At 46.1% G+C, this 20,495-nt stretch overlaps 1 protein-coding gene across 1 annotated transcript in view; it reads left to right on the top strand.

Annotated features, from left to right (window-relative positions):
* NPFFR2 (neuropeptide FF receptor 2) overlaps window positions 1–20,495 on the top strand; it is a 45,876-nt gene that overhangs the window by 16,884 nt on the left and 8,497 nt on the right. The window contains exons 2-3 of the mRNA XM_035103082.3: window positions 17,929–18,273; window positions 19,406–19,505. Of these exons, the coding sequence (XP_034958973.2) occupies window positions 17,946–18,273; window positions 19,406–19,505 (428 nt within the window). The 5' untranslated portion in view covers window positions 17,929–17,945. The remainder of the gene's footprint in view (window positions 1–17,928; window positions 18,274–19,405; window positions 19,506–20,495) is intronic.

Below are 20,495 nucleotides of genomic sequence, written 5' to 3' on the forward strand. Positions count from 1 at the left end.
CCCTCCTGCCTCCTTCCCTAAGCTGGGTGCGCTTTGGGAAGGTGGTGGGAGAGCTCTTGGACCCATCGGACCATTGCAATTCCCTCCCTAAGCCCAGGAAGCTTCTGCCTGGGCTTAGGGAGAGAAGGAGGTGAGATGCTCACATGTGCAATGTAAGCTCCTGGCTACCGGTCACTTGTGACCAGGTGAAGATGCCCAGGCCCCAGGATGGTGCCTGATATCTCCACCATCTGGAGGTGCAAGCCTGGGGATCCTTGGATCTTGACTGTTTTCGCACACTAGCAACACATCCTGTAGAATTCCAGCCATGAGATTTTATCTGCACAATCAGAATGAATTGCAGGAACCAAAAAGTCATATTGAAAAATACGACTTTTGAGCTGTTTGGTCCTAAAATAGCAACTAGACATTCCATTTCGGCACCTGTGACTCTGGTTCAAGAAGCAATTTGGCACCTAGCTTATGTATCTGAGTTTCTAACACTGGTGACCTGTATCAGGTAGCAGGTTCACAATATAAGACAAAACATAGGGTTGTAACCCGAATAGTGCCAAGTTTATTTGTGTGCGTGCACGTGCGCGCGCGCAAGACTTTACCCTTGTGCAAGGGAGCTTTCTGCTCCTCATCCTCTCACACATTAATTCTGTGTCCTGGGCAGCTGTCTATCAGCTCCATCTGGTATGCAGACTGAGACCCTACCTGCCCGCAGACTCTCGCCAGAGTGGTGCATGTTCTGGTTATCTCCTGCTTGGTTTACTGCAATGCGCTCTACTTGGAGCTACCATTGAAGGTGACCCGGAAACTGCAGCTAATCCAGAATGCAGCAGCTAGACTGGTGACTTGGGAGTGACCACCGAGACCCACATTGGCTCCCAGTACGTTTCTGGGCACAATTCAAAGTGCTAATTAAAGCCCTAAACTGCCTCAGTCCTGAAGGAGCGTCTCCACCCCCATCATTCAGCCCGGACACTGAGGTCCAGCTCTGACGGCCTTCTGGCGGTTCCCTCCCTGCAAGAAGTGAGGTTATAGGGAACCAGGCAGAGGGCCTTCTCGGTGGTGGCACCCTCCCATCAGATGTCAAGGAAATGAACAACTATCTGACTTTTAGGAGACATCTGAAAGCAGCCCTGTTTAGGGAAATTTTTAATGTTTGATGTTTTATCGCTTCATTCTTATTAATATTATGTTGGGAGCCGCCCAGAGTGGCTGGGGAAACCCAGCCAGATGGGAGGGGTATGTATAAACAAACAAACGAACAAATATCCCCTAAATCTGTTCTGGGGGGTTCTCCCAACTGTGTGAAACAGACTTGAGGAAAGTGTGAATTATGTCTGTGAGGGGAAAGAAAGGGGAGGAAGTTCCATTGCACAAATCTAAATCCTTGCTCTAATGGGGCATCCTTATGCTAATGGATACTGCCTATAGCATACTTCAGTTGCCTCTTATTTATTTTCTCTAATTAGCCAGGCAGCCATTCCCAAACTGAATATTTCTTGGTTACACCTTCAATGAAAGGAACTGCACTGATTATATATTTCCCTTTAAATTTTTTTAGAACCAATTTTCTGCTGGCTTCTCTGTCAGGCTATTGACACTACTTGGACGCCTTTTAAAAAAAAATCAAAGTGAATTATCTGTTGGCTGCTTCAGCCCTGTTAATTAGCTGGACTTTCATGGAGACTAACTACAAATAACATTGACAAATGTTTTCAACGATAAGCGAAGAAGGAACAGTGGCCTTGAATTTTGCCGTAAAATGAGTTGAATCACTATTGAAACGTGGGAAGATACGATGCACAAAAGTCACCTTTTTTAATTAGGAAAATCAGCACAAGGCTCATCATTGATCGTCTTCTTGAAGCCCTTAGAGCTCTGCCACCCCAACCCCGAAGCAAGCTGCAGTTCTCTCTGTTGGAGATGTATGTCTGTGTTGTAATTAGTAGATGTCATATAAGGCTAGTTGGGGGAGAATGGCAGTGCAAGAAGGGAAGGGAGAAAGCTCTGCTGCCTAAGGTAGGTGTCTACAGGATGTGCTTAAAATTGAACGTTGCCTGCTTTGCTGTATCCTCTGCAGCAGAAAACAATATTTTATGGTTTATCTTGTGGTATAAGGTAGACTCAGTCAGCTAACTCCTTACGTAGCTTAGCAAAGCTCATGGTGCTGTGTAAATCAGGAGGGGTCCTGGATCTTATTTGTAGAATCTAGAAAAGGAAATAATCTGTAGATTGCCAGGGATGGCTACCAAGCCAGATAGCTTTAAAAGAAGGCTAGGCAAATTCGCGAGGAGTCTGGCTATGCTCCACAATGGGAAACGGCAAATGCTTCTGAACACCAATTGCTTGAAAGCACAGGAGGGGAGAGGGTTATTGTGCTTCTATCCTGTTGGTGGGTTTCCCCTGCTTGCACCCCTGAAACATATCCCTGAAGTGTGCTCAATCAGGGCCGTCTCAACCATGTCGGGCGCCCTGGTGCGGGCGCAGCGAGCAGCACGGCTTCCATGTGGCTTTGCCGCGCGGTGACCCCCTGCCAGCCCGGTGCCCTGGCGCCCCGCGCCACCCAGCCTACCCCTAGAGCCGGCCCTGTGCTCAACTCCTGTAGAGAAGCCGGTGAGCATTTTAGCTCAGTTCTTGTAAAAATAGACTTTGGGCGATGTGACTGGTTGTAGGCTTGGTACTGTGGGTACCTCAGAGCAGCCCCACCGGATGAGCTCAATAAGCTTATCCTAAACTGGGGGGGGGGAGCAGTTTGCCATTAATATATACAAGCTACAGAATTTTGCTGTTCTCAACATGGAATCTGCTGATGATAGATAGATAGATAGATGATAGATAGATAGATAGATAGATGGATAGATAGATACTTTATTGGCATTGTACATAGTACAACGAAATTGCATGCCATACCATAAAAACAAAAACACAATTACAGTCACACATAAACACATATCGCAACTCCCCAAGATCATATTGTTTAGTTATAGCATTTAAGATGATTATAGCTCTTGGATAAAAAACTGTTTTTTAATCTATTTGTTCTTGATGTAATTGTTCTGTATCTCTTGCCCAAAGGCAACAGTGCAAAAAGACTATGTCCAGGATGAGATGAATCCTGCAAAATATTATTCGCTTTTTTAAAGCAACAGCAACTGTATGGGTGCCTGTTGCCATGAAACACAAATTGGTGACAATGCTTGGATCTCGGAGCATCCTGCATGTTGGCCTGTCTCTTCCTCTGAACATTAGAGAAGGAGTCGGGTTTCCCAGCTGAGCTGCTTCTTGCCCCTTCCAGCCTTTCCAAAGCTCTTATGGTTTTTGATGGCTTAATGCCACTTTTCTATCAACCCCTGAAAATAAGACAAGCTTCTGTTATAAAACAAAAACAAGTCAAATCCACCAGCAACGTTGGTTGAGTCATCTCAACCTACAGGACACAGGTTGATGGCAGCCCTCTTCTTCAGGTGTTAAAAACAGGAGGGTAGGGGTCTGGGGTCATGAGGAGTCGAGGAATTGTTACTATTTTTGTGGCAGGGTCCTAGCAGGGTCTTCAGCATCCTAGATATGCCCCATCAGCATGAAAGGGGAGATTTTAAGCCACTGAGAATAAGTTTTCTCACTGTTTGAGCTAATCAGAATAAAGGAGATTAGTCAACCACTGAGGGTCATTCTGGCGAAGGCGTCCAGAAAGAATGCCAAGGAAGAGCTGTTCTCTATGCTCAAATGCTAACGATTTGGGAACAATGTAAAAGCAAACTGATTCTGTTTCAAGAGAATGGTGTGCAAGTACTGTTACATTTGATGGGACCTCTAGGAAAACACAACTTACTGTAACTCACTCCAAAATAAGATGTTGGAGCACTCCGAATCATCTGCCTGTGTAAATGCACAGAAAACAGTGGGTGTAGCTGAAAAGGGAACAGGGGGAGCTCTGCATTGATGGCTGCAAGGTATACCTAATTATTATTACTACTGTATAATTATAAGATTGTTGTAGTAGAAGGTTGTGTGAGTGTGGCTGTGGGACTCTGCACTTCTGAATTTGCCACTACACTACTGGTTCCAAGTCAGAGTGTGAAGAGGGCAGTGAGGCACACAGGAAATGGAACTGAGGAAACAGAACAAAAAAGAAGAAATACACTGATTTTGTTTTCCTTACTTCGTATCAGAGAAACATTCAGCCAGATAGAGGAAATATGGGGTGGTGGGGTGGTGGTGGATACCACACAACTTCAGAGCCAACCCACTCACTACCCCAGCAAACATCATGCCAACCAGCTTGGTTGCTAAGCATCACCTCCCCACACCTACTTGGTTTGTTGGCGTTTTGATAACCAGATTAACTCTTAAGTAACAAACTGAATGATCTTTGCTGTTACAATTCCTATAAAAGTGATTTCCTCCTTGTTGCTGCTTTGGCTCCTGGAAGAAGAAGGTTGTAGCATTCAAAATTCTGGGAATGACACCAAATAATGACTTTCCAGAGAACTAGAAAATTTGGATTAATTAAGAAAACTGAAGACCCGTGCCAGCTTGAAAAGAAATTGGCAGTCAAAAAAATGTCTGGTAGATGAGGCTGTCATTTGTTCACAAACCGTTAGGAGTTGTACATGGACAGTTTTACTTGGATGTATTCAGTAAAATGATAAATGCGTAATAATGTAGCACTAGAGATCCAGGTTGAATGCTTTCAAGCTGTTTTCATCTTAATGTATAGTATTGGGTGTGTGTGTGTGTGTCTTAGGATAAGTGTTTTTCTTTCATGTACAGTAATCACGGGTGCAACCATGGGGTGAACTGGGGGTGAGAAATGTTGATGGGGGGGATACTGGCTTCATATTGGTAACTTAACTTCATTGGGATAGAAAAGACCCTGCTGTTTCCTTCATTGCAAATTTTGCCATCCCCAGAAAGAGACTGAGAAGTGTTGAGCAAAGTTCAAGTTAAGTGCAACAGCGATCCTTTTACACTTCAGTTTCTTTTATTCATACGAATTTTATGACTCTCTCCCTCTCATTCTGTTTCCTTGGTGTGCTAATTATAGCTCACATTTCCTACTTCACAGAAATGATATAAATGTCCAATTTGTTTCTCTTACTCTTGACTACTTCCTTTTCACCAAAGAAGAAAGCAAAAGTGTTCTGAGAACCAATTAAGAGCCCTGCAATCTCCAGTAGTCCTAACAATTCTGGGGAACTGGTTAAGAAAAAAAAGAGAGATATTGTGTTGTAACAAGCTGATACAGGGACACACTCCCTGCTTTCCTTTTTCTGTAAATTCATTTCCCTCTGCACTTGTACTAAGGCAATTGGTAAGGTCATTGGAAGAAATGATAGACTTTGCCACGAGAAAACAACTCAGTTCACACTTCTCATAGAAATATCTGTGATGCCCATTTGTACTATACATTTAAAATATCCTGGGAATTGTAGGATTTATTAAGTGTTCATATTCTTTTATTATATAATTTATTAATGGTGTCCAGAATTGTTAGGAGGTCCTTATCCACCTCACAGAGCTACAAATCCCAGAATGGTTTAACCATCAGAGAATCAGAGAATTGTGGAGATTGGCTCCAACAAGTTTTTATATCTGTCCCAAACTGTATATAGAGATTTCCGAAATATATGATTTTTTTTAAAAAAAAACCCTGTGTACTTTCACGTTATTGTAGCCTAGGTATGCATGCCACCCATATCTGTTGTCCCATCCTTCTGTGTCCAGGATATCCGTATTTTTTCAGAGTCATCCATTCTTTTAGCCAACACAGAAGTGAGGGCTCATAATAAAGCTTTAGATCTGGCAAGGTTGCCAGATTGAGTCTTGGAGATATTTGAAGATGGCTATCATATCTCCTCTAAGTCTCCTCTTTTCTAGGCCAAACATACTCGGCTCCTTCAACCATTCCTCATAAGGCTTAGTTTCCAAATCCTTGATCATCTTGGTCGCCCTCCTCTGCACACATTCCAGCTTGTCAAGCAGGGCCATCTTAACCATATCTGGCGCCCTGGTGCCAAGATCCCTCCGGCTCTCCCCGTGAGTGAGGCGGGTAGGAGGGGCGCACGGGGAGCTGAGAGGCGCGGAGGAGGCAGCCCCAGGCTCGCGCTCCCTGCGTGCCTCCGGAGAGCGGCCTGAAGCCGCTCAACAGCAGAGGCGCACTGAGGCAGACACCAGCGTTCGGCGCCCCTTCCGCGCCCCTGATGGCCAGGCGCCCTGGCGCCTTGCGCCACCCAGCCCGGGCCTAGGGACGGCCCTGTTGTCAATATCCTTCTTAAATTGTGGTGCCCAGAACTGGACACAGTATTCCAGGTGTGGTCTGACCAGGGCAGAATAGAGCAGAACTATGACTTTCCTTGGTGGCACCGTTAGCAGTTTCTCCCACTCACATCTGCCTCACTCTGAGGAACACCTCAGGGGATCCTTTCTTAGAGCAAGGCATTCTGGGGCAGTGCCTGCACTGCTACTGCTGTAGTAGCTAGAGAGCTAGATAGCAAAAAGTTTAAAGTTACTTCGCTAAGTTTCAACAGCCTTTCTAGCCCCCACTCTTATTGCAACCTCATGCAGTATTCCTCATGAAAGAGAAGGGAGACTGGGAAAAGGGGTGGCTGGCTGGCTGAGAGCTGGACACTTGGACAGCCAGTGTTAGTGGCAGGAAGGTGGAAGGAAGCACTCCCCTGGGGCTGTCTGCAAGCCTCTCCTTGCCTCATTATAGCACCTGTTTTGACCAATCTTATGCTCTTTGAGCCAAGCTGCTCGACAACATGATGTACCAGCAAAAGAAACAAATTGCACAAAGGCAGCCTTTGTGCATGTTAATACATGTAGACTGCTGCATACAAATGTGAAAGTCCTTGGTTTGGAAGAATAATAGGGGGTGAATCACATTTTTTGTTTTCCTAGTTTTTCTTTATTAATTTAAAAACACACATCCCCTCCACTATTATTATTATTATTATTATTATTATTATTATTATTATTATGCAACAGCATCAGGCCAAATTGCTGCACCAGCTCCAGGCTGAAGTAGCGATATTCTGCCTACCTTCCTACTTGGCCATGAGTGGCAGGACCATGGATGCAATGGAAGCCCTGGCACTATAAACAAATTGCTCGGGGCTTTGTAAATGAATGCAAAAATCTAAAATTTGGCTCAATAGCAGATGTGCAGTCAGTGCAGATGTTTCAACCATGTTGGCATAGGTTATTTGCTATCTGCCCCATCTGTCGCATTCTGCACCAGCTGGAACTTCTAATCACCCGAGGCCTTCAGAATGTGTCAACTGTGGATTACGAAGGGTTACGAGTGCCCTGGACAACTTTTTCTATCATGAGGAAACACTGTTCTTCCCAGTAACTATCCGACCCGCCTTTGATAAGTAAAAACACAACAGGCACAACTGTCAGAAGTGTGTCCGCTTGTGGGGCGAAGGGATCGAGTAGCTCTGCTTGGTACAAGAAGGCTTCAAAAGTTCTGGTTGCTGCAATCGCCATGGTGATTCTGCCAACCTGCTTTGCTGAGTGTGATGAGCGACGAGCCTCCCTCACTATGTTGGAGTTGCAGAGGTGAGGTGGGGAATTGTCCTGTTAGTTGCACCACAATCCTCACCCCCTTCCATAGTTCTGAGCTGGGAGTTGTTTTGTTTGCTCAGAGGTGGGACAGCAAGCAGTCACCAGAGCCTAGAAGGTGTCAAAACCTCACCAGCCTTTCCCATAAGGGTGGCCAGCTGGGTTCTTCAGCTTCTTAATGTCTCCTGCAACGATTTTGCAAAGTTCTTTAGAGATAAAGTCACTCAGATTCGGAAGGAGGTAGACAGCACCGTGGGAGCAGGGCCGGGGCGGAAGAGTGCTGGAGCTCTGTCTGGTCAAGTTGCATGGAATCAATTTGGTCCTGTATACCTGAAGGAGCGTCTCCACCCCCACCGTTCTGCCCGGACACTGAGATCCAGCGCCGAGGGCCTTCTGGCGGTTCCCTCATTGCGAGAAGTGAGGTTACAGGCAACCAGACAGAGGGCCTTCTCAGTAGCAGCACCCGCCCTGTGGAATGCCCTTCCATCAGATGTCAAGGAAATAAGCAGTTATCCTAATTTTAAAAGACATCTGAAGGCAACCCTGTTTAGGGAAGCTTTAAATATTTAATGTGTATTGTTTTAATATTCAATTGGGAGCCGCCCAGAGTGGCTGGGGTATAAATAATAAGTTGTTGTTGTTGTTGTTGTTGTTGTTGTTGTTGTTCAATATCTAGTTCACAGCATTGCCTTCATAGAGTGCTGTATTTACATCCCCTATGACTTTTCAAAGTCAGCATGGAGCTGCTGAATACCAAATTGGAGCCGGCCCCAAGGGATTTCCTTGCGAGAGTAGGTTTTAAATGACATTTCTGGTATTTCCTGTTCTCTGGAAAGGCTAGTGTGGTGGCAACTGAGGGATTCTCATACTATGGTCCTCGATGTTGTAAAATGCCAAGCCCATCTAAGATAGCTTTTTTGTATACCGCAGGGGGCAGTATATAAATCTAAATAATCTAAATAATAATCTTAATAATAATAATAATAATAATAATAATAATAATAATAATAATAATAGCAGCAGCAATCTGGACACAAGACACCTAATATGCCTTGCCTTGTGGTTGCTCAAACCTTGTGAATCACAATTGCTGGCTTAGCCTAGAAATCCCAGCCAAAAATGGGAGATCACTGACTGTAGGAGTACAGACCCTTATTTTCATCCATTGAAACAAATGTGGAGGCTACGCAATTCTGCAAGGAAAAAGACATGAGAGCTTCATGTTACGTTGCCAGGCATTAAGTACAAGAGAGATATGCTGTTTAGTCGCAACCCGCTATACTTTCATGATTGTAAACACCGTTTGATATGCAGGAACACTTCTTTAGGATATAAATGGCCTGCAAAACAGGAAACCTGATTTACATTCACTTATCGAAACGGGTGTTTATTTAATGTGATTCAAATTACCTTAATTCAAATGAGCCAACCCCTGAGCCCTTGCACCTAGTTGGTGTGAAACCATGTTGATTTGCATCCCTTTTCCTTCTTCTCCTCTTCTCTTGGCAGCGAATGATGGAATTCAACAGACGTCCTCATCTGCATTTTATCCACATCAACAAGGTTATAGATATTCATGGCAAGGTTCCATTTTCCATCTCCTTCGCAACATGTGCTTTTGCGCTCTGCAACCCTGCCAGTTATGAGTCTTGTTTTCAGCCAATATTTATTTATTTATTTATTTAACCTATTAACTCCAGCAAGCATGGTCAATGGTTAGGGATGGTGAAAGTTGCTGTCTAATAACATTTAGCAGTATTCATTTCTGTGCAGGAAACTCCCAATTTATGCGGGAGCTACGTTCCAAGGCACCATGTGTTTAAGCGAAATCATGTATAGTTGAAAAAACAATTGATAACGCCTGCAAGCACCCTGATCTGCCCCTGGCCCAAACCTGGCCCACCCTTTTTTGTGATGTTTTGGGGGTCATTTCTGGGTTCAGAGTGAATAAAATACAACCTATTAAACATTAAAAGCCTCCCTAAACAGGGCTGCCTTCAGATGTCTTCTAAAAATCTGGTAGTTGTTTTTCTCTTTGACATCTGATGGGAGGGCGTTCCGCAGGGCGGGTGCCACTACCAAGAAGGCCCTCTGCCTGGTTCCCTGCAACTTGGCTTCTCGCAGTGAGGGAACTGCCAGAAGGCCCTCGGTGCTGGACCTCAGTGTCCGGGCAGAGCGATGGGGGTGGAGACGCTCCTTCAGGTATACTGGACCGAGGCCATTTAGGGCTTTAAAGGTCAACACCAACACTTTGAATTGTGCTCAGAAACATACTGGGAGCCAATGTAGATCTTTCAAGACTGGTGTTATGTGGTCTTGACGGCTGCTCCCAGTCACCAGTCTAGCTGCTGCATTCTGGATTAGTTGTAGTTTCTGGGTCACCTTCATAGGTAGCCCCACGTAGAGCGCATCACAGTAGTCCAAGCGAGAGATAACTAGAGCATGCACCACTCTGGAGAGACAGTCTGCGGACAGGTAGGGTCTCAGCCTGCATACCAGATGGAGCTGACAGACAGCTGCCCTGGACACAGAATTGACCTGCGCCTCCATGGACAGCTGTGAGTCCAGAATGACTCCCAGGCTGTGCACCTGGTCCTTCAGGGGCACAGTTACCTCATTCAGGACCAGGGAATCCTCCACACCTGCCCACCTCCTGTCCCCCAGAAACAGAACTTCTGTCTTGTCAGGATTCAATCTGTTAGCCCCCATCCATCCTCCAACCGCCTCCAGGCACTCACACAGGACCTTCACCGCCTTCACTGGTTCTGATTTAAAAGAGAGGTAGAGCTGGGTGTCATCTGCATACTGAACACCCAGCCCAAACCACCTAATGATCTCTCCCAGTGGCTGCATGTAGATGTTAAAAAGCATGGGGGAGAGGACAGAACCCTGAGGCACCCCCCCAACCACTTTCTGAACATGGCCCAGGAGGAAGGAGCGGAACCACTGTATGACAGTGCCCCCAGCTCCCAACCCCTCTAGACGGTGGGCCGTCTTGAAGATGTGCCTAAAACGGTCGTTGCCTGTAGTGATCTCGCAGCACCTTGGAGAATCTGGGTTCCTGGTCTTCTCCTGAGCTAATTAATTTATTTTAATATTGGTACATAGTTTTATGGTCCACATGCTCTCTCTGCTTTACTATTATTATTATTTTAATCTTGCCACATAGTGAGGAAATGGCATTCTCAGGAAAAACAGCAATTTGGCTCCAAAGAGAATTGTGCCTCTTCTTTCTTTCCTTTCCCCTTCTAACCTCTACTTAGGTTACAAAATGGTTCCACTATGTGTTTTTGACACCATATAATCAATCAGCACAGAAGCACACCAAGACATCGTCTTCAGATTATCCCAATAGTATGCTTTTTGTATTTCTCCCTCTTTTCTTTTCAACTCCCTTTTTGACCTCTGTTGACGAAAGCGAGAATGCATGTTTATCTTTCCGATTCTCTCTTTCAGGGTAGCAAACCCACACAGCACAATAATTGCACTTTGGAACAAAGCATTTAGCAACTAGGGATGGACAAATCGATCAACTTCAGGTTCTCTCCATTTTTCATATTTCCAAACTTAAGTTCCATTCACCGCATCAGTTTGTTTCTTTGCTTGGTTTTTTTTAAAAAAGTTTATTATTATAATCTTTATTTATTGTATACCACCCTTCATCCGAAGATCTCAGGGTGCTTTACAGCATAAAAATGTAAGAGAAAAACACAAAATGCATAATAAACACAAGAAAACAATAACCCCCCTCCCACAGCACACTTAAAAGGGCATCAGATGTCAATCAGCCAAAGGCCTATTTGAAGACGAATGTTTTCGCCTGGCATCTAAAGGTGCATAATGAAGGCACCAGACGGGTCTCCCTGGGGAGAGCATTCCACAAATGTGGAGCCACTGCAGAAAAGGCGGTCTCATGTTGCCACCCTCTGGACCTCTTGCGGAGGATGAACATGAAAAAGGGCCTCTGAAGATGATTGCAGGATCTGGGTTGGTTCATATGGGAAGAAGCAGTTTTTGAGGTATTACAGTCCTGAGCCATTTAGGGATTTATAAGTTAAACCCAGGTGGCGCTGTGGTTAAACCACTGAGCCTAGGACTTGCTGATCAGAAGGTCGGCGGTTCGAATCCCTGTGACGGGGTGAGCTACCATTGCTTGGTCCCTGCTGCTGCCAATCTACCATAGCAGTTCGAAAGCATGTCAAAATGCAAGTAGATAAATAGGAACCGCTACAGCGGGAAGGTAAACGGCGTTTCCATGTGCTGCTCTGGTTTGCCAGAAGCGGCTTTGTCATGCTGGCCACATGACCTGGAAGCTGTACGTCGGCTCCCTCGGCCAATAATGTGAGATGAGCGCGCAACCCCAGAGTCGGTCACGACTGGACCTAATGGTCAGGGGTCCCTTTACCTTTACCTTTAAGTTAAAACCAGCACTTTGAATTGGGCTCAGAAACTGGCAGGCCAAGATCAGTGTAATATGCTCAAACCGCTTTGTCTCAGTGAGCAACCTGGCCTCTGAATTTCTGCACTAGCGGAAGTTTCCAAACCGTCTTCAGAGGCAGCCCTACAAATAACAGGTTGTAATCTAACCTAGAGGTTACCAGAGCATAGACAGCAAAAGTCCCTGTTCAGATAGGAGCAAACCTGGGCCACTAGTCAAAGCTGATGGAAGGCACTCGGTGCCACTGAGGCCACCAGAAACTCAAGGATCCAGGAGTACCCGCACGTACTTGCTCCTTCATGGGGAATATCTGTATTGATCTGCAGTTTGTTGGCTCTCTCCCAGTCCATTACTGAGGCAAAACATCAGTCCAGCACCTCCACTGCCTCACCTGCAGATGTAAAGGAGAAGTAGAGTTGTGTGTCATCAGCATATTGCTGACAACACCACTCCAAAACTCTGGATGGCTCTGCTCAGCAGTGTCATGTAGATATAAAATCAAACCCTGAGGGGGCCAAAGAACACGTCCCAAGCATTCACCTCCAGAAACAACCACCTAAGTAGGACCAGAACCACTTCAAAGCAGTGTCACCCACCCCTAACTTGGGGAGCCACTCTATAATAATAATAATTATTATTTATTTATACCCCGCCCATCTGGCTGGGTTTCCCCAGCCACTCTGGGCAGCTTCCAACAGAAAAACAAAACAAAACAATCGATTAAACATTAAAAGCCTCCCTAAACAGGGCTGCCTTCAGATGTTCTCTAAAAGTCTGGTAGTTATTTTTCTTTTTGACATCTGGTGGGAGGGCGTTCCACAGGGTGGGCGCCACTACCAAGGAGGCCCTCTGCCTGGTTCCTTGTAACTTGGCTTCTCACAGCGAGGGAACCGCCAGAAGGCCCTCGGCACTGGACCTCAGTGTCCGGGCAGAGTGATGGGGGTGGAGACGCTCCTTCAGGTATACTGGACCGAGGCTGTTTAGGTCTTTAAAGGTCTGCACCAACACTTTGAATTGTGGTCGGAAACGTACTGGGAGCCACTCTAGAAGGATACCATAGTCAATGATATCAAAAACTGCTGAGAGGTTGAGGAGAATTAACAAGGATAGTTAATTCCTCTCCTGACAGAAGTCTTCCAACAGGGTGCCCAAAGCAGTTTCTGTGACAAAACTGGGCCTAAACCCTGATTTAAATGGATCTAGAAAATCAGTTTCCTCCAACAGCACCTGGATCTGGTCAGAGAACCTTGCCCGAGATAGTCTGTTCAGGTGTTCCATTGCTAGAATGTTAATCCCTGTTCTCTGTATGTGTGTCCATTTACATGAGAATGGAAACACTGCCATGAGAGAGAGAAAATATACTTATTGCAGGGGGTGGGAGGTGGTATTATGGATAATTATGGAGAGAATTGGCAGCTGGGCAAACTCACATAGTCACACAAATAATCTAGCCTCAGCCTTTGTATAATTTGTACAGCAAGGTTTCAGCTGGCAGTTTTCCATTTTAGACTGTTTCAAGATGCTGAATGGGTTCATTAATCACTGTAAGCATAACAGCGAATCACTAAACAAATCACACTAACGGCTCTCCACATACACACAAACATATCCATGATTTTTGAACTGGCAAAATACAGCATATTGGGCAAATTCATCGTGGATGGCTGACTGATATTACACTGATTGTGCAGACAAGCCTTTGCATCTGTTTAATTCTTAATTAACTAGACACTCCAATGATGATTAGCTGATGGCCACTGACTCAGATGGCTTTAAAAGAGGATTAGGCATTCAGTCGATTGCAGTGGGGTTTGTTTGTATGTGTGACACAGGGCCGGCGCATTCATATAGGCGAGCTTGGCAGCTGCCTGTGACAGGTGGGTGGAGGGAATTATTGGGTCAGATTAGCCATTGTCTTGTTGTGCTGTATGTACAATATAGGAGAGCCATACCAGGGTGAAGGAGTCCTTCTTTGCTTGTCTCCATGCTAGTTTAAGTTTGTTGATTAACTTTTCTAGTAGGGCGGTATCCCATACATTTTGGTACCAGTGGTATATGTTTGCTCCTGATAGGTCTTGTCATGTACATGTGTCGTGTTGTCCTGGAGGATATTTAATAGGGTTAGTTCTGGAGTTGCTTCTATTTCCTGTTTTGTTATTTTGGAGATTTCCTGCAACACTGATACCCAAAAGGAATGAACTTTGGGGCATTTCCACCACATTTAGAGGTATGTGCCTATGGAGGGGCAGCCTCTTCAGCATTTAGCTGAGGTTCCTGGATGTATCAGTGTCAGCTTCCATGGTGTTAGGTACTATCTATAGATAAGTTTCAGACTGAACTCTCTTCTTTTGGTTGAGATAGATTTAAATGGTAGTTTGAAACACATTTCTGACCATTGGACAGAATTTATTTTGTATCCTATGTCATGCTCCCATTAATCGTTAATCATGGTGTGTGTGTGTGGGGGGGGGGTTGTACTGTCTTGAAGTAGTATTTTATATAATGTAGATACCACTCCTTTGCTCTGTCCCTCTGTTGTTAGGAGGAGTTTTTCAAAGTTAATCAATGTTGCTGGGTTGTCGAAGAAGGCTTGTACAGTAGTTGGTGGTGGATCAGCCAGGGTATTGGAGTGTCCCGTGGTTTGTCTTGCATTTCCCATGTTATACTATACGTACTTTTTCTTGTTTGTTTGTTTTGTAACACAGGTAAATCTTTAATAATAAACAATTGATTTTTTTCGATTTTTTTTATAGCACAATCCTTACTTTATTGGACCTTTCCCCTTACAATGGACAACTTTGGCAGTATATTAAATGCAAATACAGTAGGTGATGACCAATGTTAGTCATACTTGTAGTAGAATCTCTGACACTCAAGTATTTCAATTTCAAATAGCGGTCTACGCCTGTCAGGGTTGTAGTGACTACTCTTGAGTAATGGCCGTACACATGCTTGTCTTTCAGACGTTTTTATTGGTGCACATTATTTACAGTGTAACGGATTGCTCATTTCATGTCTACCCGCTTGAGTCAGATTCCTGCACTACTTCCTTCCGTGTTCGGGACCAGCATAAAAGCCTCAGAACTGAGAAGCGCCTCCCTTTCCTCTTCCTTCTCAATTCCGGCGTCGGGGGGGGGGGGGAACGGGTCTTCTGTCTGACCTATTCCTGTCCACTCTTTCCACCTCCCTCTCTTCCTGCCTATGGAGTAGGGGCTCTTTGATGTTGCCAGAGCCCTGGCACTCCCTCTCCATTTCCTGGCTCACCCCTTCAGACCCCTTGCTCTCATGACTGCTTGGAGACGGGCTGCTTCTGATGAGGGGGGAGGGTTCTCTATAATCCCTCCCTCTTACAACGCCGCTATGGCTAGGATACCCAACACTGAATATGCCTTATTTTAATTCGCTATATACTGGCAACTCAGCAGTATAATAAAGGGCACATGCCCTCTGGCAAATTCAGCATTTGAATTGCAATAAATACTTGTACAGGCTAAAATGTATGATGGTTTAGGTCAAGACTACAAAGGCAGCTCCACCTCTATTAAACCTAAAGGAAGCTGTTCCTAGTATCGTTTTACTAGTGAACTTGCAGAGGAATGTTTCAATAAATTTCAGATGTGAAAGCTCCCGCCTGATACGCCAATTTCAAGCCTCAGGCAACAAGACCCCAATGGATATAATCCCATTACTTGGAAGTCATAAGTAAAATCAAACCTGACATGGCTGTTTTGAAGGTAAGCCCAAAATGCTGAGACGTTTGTCAAATCCAGTCCTTCCCCTTTGCAATAATAAAGCAATGCTTGTTTCCTCGAGCACTTGTTTTACCACAGTTTTTAAAAAGAGGAATAAAAGGTAAAGGGACCCTGACTGTTAGGTCCAGTCATGAACGACTCTGGGGTTGCGTGCTCATCTCGCTCTATAGGCCAAGGGAGATGGTGTATGTCCACAGACAGCTTCCGGGTCATGTGGCCAGCATGAGTAAGGCACTTCTGGTGAACCAGAGCAGTGCACGGAAACACCATTTACCTTCCTGCCAGAGCGGTACCTATTTATCTACTTATATAATAATAATAATAATAATAATAATAATAATAATTTATTATTTGTACCCCGCCCATCTGGCTGAGTCTCCCCAGCCACTCTGGGCGGCTCCCAATCGAATATTAAAGCAATACAAAATTACATATTAAAAACGTGCTTTCAAACTGCTACCTTCCCACTGCAGAGGTACCTAGTTATCTACTTGAACTGCCGTGTTTTCGAACTGCTAGGTTGGCAGGAGCTGGGACCGAACAATGGGAACTCACCCCGTCGTGGGGATTCTAACCACTGACCTTCTTATCGGCAACCTTTCTCCCTCCTCTATATAAAAGGATGTCATATAGAGGAGGGAGAAAGGTTGTTTTCTGCTGCTCCAGAGAAGCGGACACGGAGCAATGGATTCAAACTACAAGAAAGAAGATTCCACCTAAAAATTAGGAAGAACTTCCTGACAGTAAGAGCTGTTCGGCAGTGGAATTTGTTACCAAGGAGTGTGGTGGAGTCTCCTTCTTTGGAGGTCTTTAAGCAGAGGCTTGAGAGGCATATGTCAAGAATGCTTTGATGGTGTTTCCTGCTTGGCAGGGGGTTGGACTGGATGGCCCTTGTGGTCTCTTCCAACTCTATGATTCTATGAAGCCCTAAGCTCTGTGGTTTAGACCACAGCGCCACCCGTGTCCCATGAAAAAGAGGATTAGGCAAATTCAAAGAGGATACCATTATCAATGGCTATTGGCCAAAATCGAGGCTATGCTGCACCTCCAAGAACCTCCATGGGGTTCCCATAGGCATCTGGTTGTCACTGTGAGAACAGAAATCTGGACTAGATGGGCTATTGGCTTGACCCAACAGGGTTCATCTTATCTTCTGGTGTTCTTATATTTTACTAGTGGAATTCAGCCCGTTTAAAAACGGGCGCTAAAACGCTGCTGTCGTGCAGCGCCGGCATGGGACGGAGCTTCGGAGGTCTCCGAAGCCCCGTCTCATGTGGGAGGTGCGCGGCGAGGCGGCGGGGGGGAGAGAAGCACTTCTCCCGCCCCCCCCGCCACGCACCTCCCGCATGAGACGGGGCTTCGGAGACCTTCTCCGAAACTCCGTCCCATGCCGGCGCTGCTTGCCGAGGCGGGGGGGGAGGAGCGCTTCTCTCCCCCCCCCGCCGCCTCGCCGGGCACCTCCCGCATGAGACGGGGCTTCGGAGAAGGTCTCCGAAGCCCCGTCCCATGTCGGCGCTGCGTCGTGAGGCGGCGGGGGGGAGCGCTTCTCCTCCCCCCCCCCGCCACCTCGCCGCGCACGCCAAGCCAGTCCCCGAGCCGAAGTGCGGCGCGGCGGGTGCTTTTCGCTGTTTGCCTCCCCCTTCGCTCCAGGAAGGCAAACGGCGAAAAGCCCCCGCCGCGCCGCACTTCAGCTCGGGGACTGGCTTGGCGGCGGCGGGAAAAAGGGGAGGAATTCCTCCCCTTCTTCCCGCCGCCGCCAAGCCAAAGCCGGCTTCCCTCAGCGCCCGCTGCCGCTTCGGCTTCCTCGGGGAAGCAAGCAGGCGGGCTGTCTGCCTGCTTGTGTTCGCCGAGGAAGCGCCGTCCCATGCCGGCGGTGCGCGGCAAGGCTGCCGGGGGAGCGCTTCTTTCCCCCGCCGCCTCCAGCATGAGACTGGGCTTCGGAGCGGCGGTTGGCGGAGCGGCGGTTGGCTGTTGTCTCTCCGTCCAATCCCTGTGTCCCTGGGGCCCATGCGCAGTGACCCAGGGACACACGGGACAACTGGACGCAGGGACAACTTGGGCATTATTATATAGGATAGTATACCTTCTTTTCATACTAGTTACAAGACACATTTTAGAGTTCCAAGATGCATTCCCTTTCCTCACTGACTCCATTTTTCAATTGTTTGATTTCTGCAGTCAAGCGCAGTTTTAACATGGACAAGAACCTGGACGCCAATCCTTCAGTCAGCGGTCCTCCCGTGAGAAATTGCAGTGGACATATAAGCAGCTGCAACATGGAGACCAACATTTCCTATGTGGGTTTCTACCTCCATCAGCCGCTCGTGGCGGCAGTCTTCATCATCTCCTACCTTCTCATCTTCCTCCTGTGCATGATTGGCAATGGAGTGGTGTGTTTTATCGTGCTGAGGAGCAAACATATGCGGACCGTCACCAACCTCTTCATCCTGAACCTTGCTGTCAGTGACCTGCTGGTGGGGATCTTTTGCATGCCCACTACCTTAGTGGATAACATCATATCAGGTAAATCTTGTTTCTAGCTTGTATCCAATGACGTCATGGAAGGGGGACCACCCCTGATCATTGGCCATGCTAGCTAGGGCTGATGGGGATGGGGAGTCCAGCAATATCTGTAGGGCCATAGATTCCCATCCATGGACAACATCATACTCAGATCCATCCCTGACCATTGGCCATTCTTGCCGGGGATGATGGGAGTTGGAGTCCAGCAACACCTGGAGGTCCATAACTTTCCCACCATGAACAATGTCATACACATAGCAGACCATGACCAGCATTCCAAACCCTAGGTCACGGTGAGGAATTGTGTTGCCCTCCAGGTTTGGCTGGATTCCCATTCCCATCATCATTGACCACTTGCCATGCCAGCTAGGGCTGATGGGAATTGGAGTCCATCAACATCTGGAAGGCCACAGATTCCCCATCCCTGAACTAAGTCGTACCTAAAACAGACTCTTGTAAACAGTGGCACAAGCTAGTCATCACTTAATGTATGGTAGATCCATTGAACCTAATGGACTTGACACAGGCTGCATTTAGACAGCACTTTATTTCATTTTCCTGATATTTCCTTACCTGATAATTTCCATTTTTTATGTGCTCTTTCACACAGCATAAAAGGCACCTCTGGAAAACGAGTGGAAATTTAGCATTCATTTTTTTGTATTATTTTACTTCCATGAAAAAACCCATTTGCAGCCCCATTAACCTGGAAAATCATGTGAGTTCTGCAGTGTAATTTCACATGCTGAAAATTCCCGCCCCCCAGTAGTATTCCAGCATAGAGTTCTTTCCCACCATTTAAAATCTAATGCAACATGGTGGTATATCAATCAAAAAGCCATGCTTATGTAATCCAGCAGGTCTTGCAGTGTAAAAAGAATGTTAGAATCCAGGATAGAAGCACTAGGACTTCAACTAGGAGAACTAATGCAATAATCCACAAGTTGTGTTCATTAATTTCTGTGGTTCATAGTAAAAATTTGTTGAATACCACCCATTGATTTTAGTGGGAACTGAAAAAACCTCCCACACTCAACTTCATACGCAGACAAGGACAATTTAGTCCCAATGTGTCCTTTCTTTTTGATAAGCAGTTCCAATATCTGATAACCATTTTCTTTCAAAACTCCAGGATGGCCCTTTGGGAATATTGCCTGCAAGATGAACGGAATGGTCCAGGGAATATCTGTCTCGGCTTCTGTCTTCACTTTAGTGGCAATTGCAGTTGACAGGTATGTCTCTGTAACAGCCTGATACGGAACACATAAAATGTCAGTCATACCAATTGTCCAAGGTTGCTGTCTTTGCAAGCCTCTTCACTTCTTGTGGAGTAATGCCATTGTGCAGTAGCGTCAGGAAGAAATCTGGTGGGACAAGACAGCACAATTATGCAGTGGTGAACTTGTTGCTCTGTGAAGAAGCTTTTCAGAACATGTGGGGGTTTGTAGCCTTCTTTCGACTGATGTGAGAGACTTCCTCCGCAAACCTGTTGTGATTCAAGCTTTACGGGAAAAGAGGCAGAGAGAGAGAGAGAGAGAGAGAGAGAGAGAGAGAGAGAGAGAGAGAGAGAGAGAGAGAGAGAGAGAGAGAGAGAGAGGTGGGGATTCCAGGTCTATCAGAGTAAATGTTTTGTGAAGGAGCTTTTCAGAACATGTGGAAGTTTGTGGCCTTCTTTCGACTAATGTGAGAGCTTCCTCTGCAAACCTATTGTGATTCAAGCTTTATGGGAAAAGAGGCACAGAGAAAGAGAGAAGAGGTGGAGCAGAGTAAGTGCACAGTTTAGCAGGACACAGAGTTTATGGCTAAGGAGCCTTAACATCATGATGGAGCTCATGAGGCCTTAGGCCCCATCTGTGACATTTCTACATCAGAACATAGGAAGTTGCCTTATACTGAATCAGACCATTGTTCCATGCTGATTGGCATTGGCTCCTGGGGGTTTCAGGCAGATGACATTCCCAGGCCTACCTGGAGATGCTAGGGGTTAAACTGGGACCTTCTGTAGGCAAGCCTGATGCGCCATCACAGATCTTCCTCTAATCACATACAGTGGTACCTCGGTTTACAAACACAATTGGTTCCGGAAGTCTGTACTTAACCTGAAGCGTACTTAACCTGATGCAAACTTTCCCATTGAAAGTAATGGAAAGTGGATTAATCTGTTCCAGACGGGTCGGCGGAGTACTCAACCTGAAGCGTACTTAACCCAAAGTATAAGTGTA

This window comes from Zootoca vivipara, chromosome Z1 (assembly GCF_965207765.1).
Source record: "Zootoca vivipara chromosome Z1, rZooViv2.hap1.1, whole genome shotgun sequence".
Taxonomy (NCBI): domain Eukaryota; kingdom Metazoa; phylum Chordata; class Lepidosauria; order Squamata; family Lacertidae; genus Zootoca; species Zootoca vivipara.